Source organism: Saccoglossus kowalevskii, chromosome 2 (assembly GCF_978046115.1).
Source record: "Saccoglossus kowalevskii chromosome 2, keSacKowa6.1, whole genome shotgun sequence".
In the NCBI taxonomy this organism is placed as follows: Eukaryota; Metazoa; Hemichordata; class Enteropneusta; family Harrimaniidae; genus Saccoglossus; species Saccoglossus kowalevskii.
In genome coordinates this window covers 22,900,351-22,909,901 of record NC_140642.1, presented here as the reverse complement: position 1 = coordinate 22,909,901, position 9,551 = coordinate 22,900,351, and the positions used below count along the sequence as shown (strand labels likewise).

At 34.0% G+C, this 9,551-nt stretch overlaps 1 protein-coding gene across 1 annotated transcript; it reads left to right on the top strand.

Annotated features, from left to right (window-relative positions):
- Positions 1–180: 180 nt before the first annotated feature.
- LOC100376601 (L-2-hydroxyglutarate dehydrogenase, mitochondrial-like) lies at positions 181–8,623 on the top strand. The gene is made up of 10 exons (XM_085506820.1): positions 181–505; positions 1,086–1,213; positions 1,789–1,940; positions 2,169–2,300; positions 5,033–5,195; positions 5,596–5,630; positions 5,858–6,022; positions 6,614–6,771; positions 8,004–8,135; positions 8,287–8,623. Exons 1-10 carry the CDS (start codon positions 363–365, stop codon positions 8,480–8,482), a joined length of 1,404 nt encoding a protein of 467 aa, XP_085362946.1. The 5' UTR covers positions 181–362; the 3' UTR covers positions 8,483–8,623.
- Positions 8,624–9,551: the final 928 nt, after the last annotated feature.

Sequence of the window (9,551 nt, the reverse complement as noted above, 5' to 3'; positions counted from 1 at the left end):
CAAAACCGTTCACTTTCAGGAAACAAAAATATCGACGAATATTCGATAGTTCTAAAATAATATATTATTTTTTTCTCAGAAAATTAACCATGATATATAACAACAATATTAATTTGTACCGATACAACATTAGATAAAATCCAAAAATGTCCGGTGATTTTTTTCCAGAGAGCTAAGGGGGTACTATATCAGCTGAGTGGGACGGAAATAAGTTTCCGTGCACGCTTGCCGGTGTTTCGTGAGATAGTTGTTTAGTTTTACCGGCAATATTCTAAAATTTACACGGCAAATCCTGATCGCAGATAGCCACAAACTATACATACTTTATATTTTAGTTTCAGCCACGTGCAAAAAGTTCTACCATGGTCACGCCGGTCCGGATAGCCTGTAGGCGGGGCATCTTTGAAAAACTCCCACTTCTCCCATGTTCGCAAGTTGTATTGTGTAAAAAACTACGGGTAGTCTCTTCCTCGCAACAAAGACGACAGTTTACTAGTAGTAATGGGTAAGACAATTTCACTGAATTGATTATATATAATTTTTTACTGAAGTGTTTGCTGCAGCACGGTTCACTGGTTGCAGCGACACGCACATTCATTGATTTATTCACAGTCTAATCATTGAGTGACAGAGGGACTGTGATTTATTCATATTAGTATGTCCATAATCTTTTATTATTATTTCAAGTGTCTCATTTTCCGGGCAAAGATTATTACATGTATAAGGTATAAGGTAAGACTCCCTTAGGTATCATCACCCATAACCCTGACCTCTCCAGTGCCCCTCCTCTAATTTTAATTGTATACTACCGGTACTCCTCTTCAGGACAGGTATAGTTATCTGGAGGGGCATATACAATTACACTGGTGTTAGGGTTGTGGGGATTTGACTTGAGAAAGTCTTATTTGTAATGATAATAATGATATTGTATTTATTATAAAAGTCATCAGTTACCAGACATTCGTCACTATCACTCACATGTAATATCAGAAACCTTGAAACAAGGTACTGTTTTAACAAAATTGTTTTTGTTATTTTTGTCCCCATTATACTGAATGTGAAAACTTTCATTTATATTATGACAGATCAGCTTCAAAAGGATATGATGTTTGTATCATTGGGGGAGGTATTGTTGGTATGGCAACAGCAAGAGAATTGATTTTAAGACATCCAATGCTCAAGTTCATCACATTGGAAAAAGAAAATATTCTGGGTAAGACATTTAATGGCTGTAGCTCAGAAGGAGTTTTAGTCACCAAATGGATTTTACATTAAAATTATAGTATTATCTCCATCAGGATGAAGCAGTGACTGCTAGGAATATCCAGGATTTGATCATCTGTGGAAATTTGTGAGTGATTAATTACACTAAAGTAACCATGAATTCCGTGCCTAAAGAACCCAAATATGATCTTCTCTGATACAAAATTTCACAATTCTCAGCCCCAATATGTTGGACACAATCAGGGTTTCATTTTTTTTCTCTCCCTCATCAGGTGGACTTTGAATTTTTTTTTATTGACAACACTGATTATCAATATAATTGTTGGTACATGTTTTGTTTGAGTTGTTACATGGAGGGATGATTTTACACCATAATTTCTATCTATTGTATGAGGGTTCCCTATTCAATAAATGGGAGCAGGGTTGGAGGATGTTGTGAACACAAAATTTTGTTACGGTTGAGGAGAAAAAAACTTCTGTACTATGACTGCACAGAAAAAAATCCAAATGTGTTATCAGTGTTTAATTTGTCATAATTAACTCATGTTAAATATTTGTGTGTAGCGCCTCATCAAAGTGGACATAATAGTGGTGTTATCCATGCTGGCATCTATTATCAACCAGGTTCACTGAAAGCCAAACTGTGTGTGGAAGGGTTAGAAATGTGCTATAAATACTGTGATGACAATAATATACCGTACAAGAAATGTGGAAAGGTAAACTTTCATAATCACATAATTAGTGGGGAAAAAACCTACTCGTGCTTATGCACTTTATATTAAGTTTCTGATACAGAATATTTAGTGAAGCTCGACCACAGAAAATTTGCAAAGTTACCATTGTGACCATGCGAGTACCAAATTTGTTTCTCCTGAAATTAAATTTACAATGTAGTTAGTGTGGCACGTCTTCTCTAATTTCGATCATGACTTTATTACTTTTAGCTAATAGTTGCAGTAAACCAGGAACAAGCATCTAGATTAGATGGTCTATATGAACGAGGCCTGCAGAACAATGTCAAGGGATTGAAAATTATCGGACCCGAAGAAATTCGAGAAAGAGAGCCGTATTGCAGAGTAAGAAATCCTAACTATTTGTTTCACAAATTTACTCACTTGGATTATTAATTTTAGAAATTTTATGACATCTTTTGATTTTTTTTTTTTAATTGATTTTTTGGCGAAATTTGTGGGATCAACCTTCACTAAAAATTGATGTTTTCAAGTTGTTGCTGGTAATCTTATTTGGTGAAAGGACAACTGGATCCATGAACCAATAATTTCACATGATATGGAGATATATAAGAAATATACATAGAACTTTCTTATTCCTTCTCTATTTTTTCTTGCAGTTATTAATATTTCATTTTGTATTTTATTGATCATCAAATACAGAAAATTATTGATTTTTATACAAACTTTTAGTGACCAATGTTTTGACAAGTTATACCGGTATATATTTTGTGGAATTCATTTCCCACAGAATGAATAATCAAATAGAAAATACAGCAGTTTGCTGAAGTTGAAAATAAAACCGCATCTTACATGTAAGACCTTAGATTGTATCCTACATCTATTTTTACTTTGTCAATTCATTAATTATGCAGGTAAAATTTGCTGCGAAGTCATCTGCATTTGTCCCTCAGTGCATTCAAATTGTTGAAAGCATGCTTGATCTGCATTTGTCCCTCAGCACATTCAAATTGTTGAAAGCATGCTTGATCTGCATTTGTCCCTCAGCGCATTCAAATTGTTGAAAGCATGCTTGATCTGCATTTGTCCCTCAGCGCATTCAAATTGTTGAAAGCATGCTTGATCTGCATTTGTCCCTCAGCGCATTCAAATTGTTGAAAGCATGCTTGATCTGCATTTGTCCCTCAGTGCATTCAAATTGTTGAAAGCATGCTTGATCTGCATTTGTCCCTCAGCACATTCAAATTGTTGAAAGCATGCTTGATCTGCATTTGTCCCTCAGCGCATTCAAATTGTTGAAAGCATGCTTGATCTGCATTTGTCCCTCAGCGCATTCAAATTGTTGAAAGCATGCTTGATCTGCATTTGTCCCTCAGCGCATTCAAATTGTTGAAAGCATGCTTGATCTGCATTTGTCCCTCAGCGCATTCAAATTGTTGAAAGCATGCTTGATCTGCATTTGTCCCTCAGCGCATTCAAATTGTTGAAAGCATGCTTGATCTGCATTTGTCCCTCAGCGCATTCAAATTGTTGAAAGCATGCTTGATGAAGAGGTTATTACATGACAACACTGTGATATCCCATCATTCTACTTATCAGGGGGTTTTCTAAACCGGGGAACAGGGTGCAGCGCCCTGATACTCTCGGCTGGTGTCCTTTTACCGAATTGCCGATTGAACTTTCAAGTCATAAATATATTTCTTGAGAGGCGTGCTGCAGTACAACATGAAATCTTTCTCAAATATATTTTTCTCTGTGAAAACTTCCTAGCAACACCAGCTGACAATGTATCTGGACCTCATATACACTAAAATTACTCTAAAAATATTTGAATGGTGATAGATACACTGTTAAAACGGTGCAGAAACCTTCAGATATGGCGTTTCCAGGTCAATTGCCTGTGTGTGCTCCCTCTTGTTCATTTTTTCTAGAAAAACCCCTGCTCATGATGCAATATCAGACACACACAGATTTGCATGTAATAACCTATAAATATTACTTGGATTTATCACATGGAAATATCATGATAGTATTATAATATGCAACTAAGGGGGTCGTGGATCATTAAAATACTGGAAATGAGTTAGGGTTAGTTTGTTTTGTATTATGTGCATCAAAACGAATTATCGTATTATCTGAAACATCGTCCACCACAAAAGATCGCTCATGGGCAATGTTTCTGCATCTGTGTGATTTTTTGGTACTGCAAAAACAAATGAATACCATCAAAACTAACACGGTAGTAAAAATAATTGTTTTTTGTGAATAAATAGTACGCAGGATGTTTAATGAGAATTTCTTGCACACAATGACACAGTGTCATTCTAACATTCTAATAGAGCTTTGTACAAAGTATGCAGTTTTGTTACAAAATTACACTGTGACAGTCACGGTACTCTCAAGATGAACTATGTACAGGTACTCATGTTTGCCCCCCAAAATATATAATGCAACTTTGTTAGTAATATAGAAAATTCAAAATTATTCAACTCGTAGCTTGTATCGACACAGGGTCAAGCAGCTATCCAATCAACGATGTGAATTCATCCAGTGGGTCACTCATGGCATTCATATACGATAGCGATGAACATGGTTCCCAAGTAATTAAAGCTGCCAAGTGTGGCTTTCTAATTCTATCCCTGTTCGCTGAGATACTATTCTGCAATATGCACTGTTTTAATGCACTTTTTTCATTTGTCATCAGTAAAAAAGTGTTTTGTTGAAATCGTCACTGGTGCGATGTGTTCCTGTGATGCATACAGCAATGTATTATGCGAGACATGTTATGTTAGAATTGGAAAAATGTTTGCCAGTCAAACAGTACATCAGACAGACCATTCTTTCAGGGGGGTGTCTATAATCACAGAATAGAAAAACGATTTGATACAAAGTTTCAAAGATCGACATACCCTTGAGTAGAGCGAAATTATTTCTTTTACTTATATCTGTAACTCTCTTGCCTGATAAATACTTGTGGTTGAATAGAATAGTAATAGAATCAGTTGAAAGACCTGATTGCTTTGCCATTTCATTGCTACTACATGTGTAATAGCTATGGACATTTTTACTATATTTTCCGAAAGTGGAGTTCTAGCTTTATTGGGATTTATTTATAGGGATTAAAAGCTATAGAATCACCAAATACAGGGATTGTGGATTTTGGACATGTTACAAGGTCATATGGTGAAAACTTTAAAGACATGGGTGGAAATATTAAAACTGGACACAAAGTTACTGGGTTCCGTATGGCAAAGGAAAGTGTTGCTGGATCCAAAGAAGGTATCGTAACCCAGTCAATCAATCAGGTTTCTTGTAATTTTAGTGTGCCAATACAACATTCATATTTCACTACAAAAATGTTACAATGTGACAGCAGTTTGAATCACAATCTGTTGATATTTCATTATAAATATGCCTTAAAACATGTATTAATGTGTCCATGATTCATGATAAGGTTTAAATCAAAGCAAACTTCAAGGCAAATATCAAGAAGAAAACTTAGCATGAGGGTGATATTACATTTCAGATAATTTCAAAGATTGTAATGTAAACTGTAATTGTGTAATAAATTCAAAGTTTACAATTTCTGATAAAATATTACTGTTGCCAAATATTTCACAGTGATCACTGACAACATAATATTCCCATTTATTAATTTCACTTGCATTTTATTTTACAGGTTTAAAATACCCAGTTACTGTGGTAACCAAGAAGGTAAGAACTAATTACCATGCACAAGTTTTAAAATATCCTAGCAACAGCTGCTCTCAGTCTAATAAAATTTCATTAGTTTTTTGAGAGTAAAAATTTATTTCTAAAAGTCTCTCTAGAGGGCGCTTTAAGAATTATGATGCTAGGGTAGTGGCAAACCAAACACTTAACAATTTGTATTGAACTGTTTCAGTTTGAGTATTTTATACATAGTTATGTTTACATTTTAGGGTAATTTTAATTGCCGCTATGTTGTAACGTGTGGTGGTTTGCATGCTGATCGTTTAGCAGAATTATCAGGGTGCAGTCCTGTGCCGAAAATTGTTCCTTTCAGAGGAGAGTACCTGCTTTTAAAACCTGAGAAAAATTACCTTGTGAGAGGCAATATTTATCCTGTAAGTAAATTTGATTTGTTTTTCCTCATTTTAGATCCAATATGAGTGTTGTAATACATTTGAAAAATTATATTGCTGCTATCTTTTTCTATTGGCTTTTCAATTTCAAATATTATTATATAATATATTACATTATGAAACAAATTACAGCATCACTGTCTCAGTTTAGAAAAATATCTGTATATTCATAATTGAAATACAAGTAAGGAAAATTTCACCATATCAATTTTGACAAATGAATGAACAGAACAATATTTGTGTGTGCCCAGTGTTCATATACAATAGCTCAGTAATCAGTTTATTTTATATTGTTATTTGCATACTGGCTGATGGCAAAGAAAAATCTCTAGTAAAAAGTGAATTTTCATGTAAGTTTGTTGCATTCACAGTATTTCTGATTAGTTCTTGTTTAAACTTTTTGAACACTGAAGTCAAATTTGGTCACCCTTCATTACAAACCTACATATAATTTTCAAAGATTTTTAGCAAGCACAATTGGTCCAAATTTTAAAAAATAGTGAAAAGAAATACGAAAAAAAAAAATTGCACTATAAAATATAACATTGATGGCATGTATTGTTTATCGACTAGGTTCCAGACCCTAGATTTCCATTTTTAGGAGTACATTTCACACCACGTATTGATGGTGCTGTGTGGTTAGGACCGAATGCTGTGTTGGCATTCAAACGAGAAGGATATGGATATACCGACTTCAGTGCAAGCGATCTCTTCGAAGCTCTCTGTTACAGGTAAGAATGATAATGTTATCAAACGAATATATCTATGATTCTACAAAATCGTTTGGAATTGTGGGATAGCAGCCATCATTTATCTTGAGATATAGTAGTTCATAACGTATCTCCCATAACATCTTTTAATAAATCTACTCAAATAAAATATTTAAACTCTACTAACATTTTAGAACACACTAATTGATCATTATAGAGGTGCAACTAATTCATGTACTAATTATTAACTCAACTCTTTAAAACTCGTACAATCATAAGTTTATTTATCAATGCATTAACTACATGACATGTGACTTCAGTCACTGTCCCTCAGTTCTTCAGTCACAGTGTTTAGGGACTGTGCTTCAGTGCACAAACTTCATTTAAATTATTTTAATCTTGGTTTAGGTAGTCAGTTTGTAACATTAGATAAAATAGAAATTGAATCTGCTACAAACTTAATTTCACAGTTGGTTTTAATATGTATTCTCTGTAAATCAGATGTGGTTTGTGACCATCACAGTATCTTCATTGCAGTATTATTATGCCAGAACTTTTAGTCAAGACTGTTGTTACAAAATGAACAGTAGTTTAAGTTTGTGATCGTTTTGGAGAGTAACTGCATTTATCAGCAGATATACCTGCAATAAAAAGCACTGAACAAATATTGCCTCAAATCTATGCACTTTCAGGGTCCTTCACAGTAAAGCACAGCATGAATGGTCATTTTTATCGTACCGGTAATACCAAAACAAAATGAATTGGAACATTGTATTTTATGGCCTGGTCAAATCTAGCTTGCTTTCCCATGTATTGTTTTATACGTTTTCATCATGCACTTTCTGAACTGATAGTTGCCACTGATAGTTAAGACGAAATTGTGACCGCCCCATTTTTTGTGACATTGGAATAAATTTACATGGTTAATGAGGAAAACACTCTGCAGACATTTCTAGACTATTGTGGACAGGACCTACTGAACAATAGGAAGGTAACCAGGCTAGGTTGTATTTAAACCATAGAAGGTAAAACTGTCAGTTTAAATACAGCATTCAGGTATATCTCACAATCAGGTGATTGACATTGATGGTTTTTTAAATAAAATTTATATCAATAATTTGATGTGTGTTCACCCCAGAAAAGATTCTAGTCTAATAATCTTTTCTTATATACGAATGCCTGTGATATTATTTGCTCATATTCAGTTTATTGGCACACCTGCACAAATTTAATATACAGAAATTCTTTTTTAGTGGCCTTCGAAAATTAGTCTTTAAGCACTTAGCTTATGGTATGGGTGAAATATACAGAGGACTCAATATTGCTGCACAGGTTAATATCCTTAGAAAGTTTGTACCAGAGTTGAAGTTCAGTGATGTAAACAGGTAAGTGTAGATTTAGTTGATTATTATGGTAAAAAGCAACAAGTGAATGTGAATCACTGTTACAGAAACTGAATCATATGGTCATCTATATACTCTATTGGCATGAATTTTAAAAATATGTCTACGTCATTACTGTCATTGTGTATTACAGGGGTCCAACAGGAGTGAGAGCTCAGGCATTAGGAGAAGACGGCAGTTTAGTTGATGACTTTGTATTTGATACTGGTAAGACTGAGATAGGCGAACGTATACTGCACGTCAGGAATGCTCCTTCACCAGCTGCAACGTCATCATTAGCGATTGCAAAGATGGTAGCCGATCATGTGGAAAAGAAATTTGAACTGTAGTACAAAAAATCTTATAATTATGCCTTCACTATATTTTACAAAATCTAACAATATTATTCTATAAATCTCAAAGATTGTAATATACATGTATAGTAATTATTATGAACTTTAATAAAAATACAATTCACTTTTAAATATTTACTTGGATTAGTTTATTTTGATGAGCAGCTTTGTCTGTGTTATGTGATGCAGTAATTATGTGAAAAGACTGATGTGGTCTAGTTCAGTACATTATTTAAGCGTTATGTGATGAAATATTTATGTGATAAGATTGATGTTGTTTAGTTCAGTACATTATTTGAGTGTTATTTGATGCAGTAATTATGTGATAAAATGGATGTGGTCTAGTTCAGTACATTATTTGAGTGTTATGTGATGCAGTAATTATGTGATAAGATGGGTGTGGTCTAGTTCAGTACGATGTGCAAGTGTTATGTGATGCAGTAATTATGTGATAAGACAGATTTGGGCAAGTTCTGAATAGCTGCAGAATCAATAAACAAAGTCTAAAAAAAAATGAAAACTACATTTTATGTGCAACAAGAATGATGGGTTCGTTGTTTGGGCAATCAAAAACAACACAACTACCGGTATATCATTTAAAATATTCTTCATAGTTTGTGTGGAATGTCAAATCATCAGCTGATCAGGGTATATTAGAATAAACCCTTCACAACCATAACAGCGCCCTCACAGGATAAATAAATGTTTCATAATCCACACATATTGCAAAAATTTGTCTGTTACAAACAACCCCACCATTGCAATGACTGATGGCTGAAGAACCATGTCACTGCTTAATAAAGTGCATGTAAAGTTCAACATAATATCACAGCTGTTGATCACATAACATGCACATAGATAAAGAACTGTCTCATTTATAATTTGATGTGTACTGAAACGGGTCAACAAAGCCCAGACTATGAAATCATTAAGAAACAGACCTACCAGTTTATAGGTCATAACAATATTAACCTCATAGTATTTAAAAGTTGTCAGGCATCTTGTTCCTTATCCAGTACCATATGAAACCTTCCACAAGGGTTAATTGCTTTTTTTTTTTAAATAA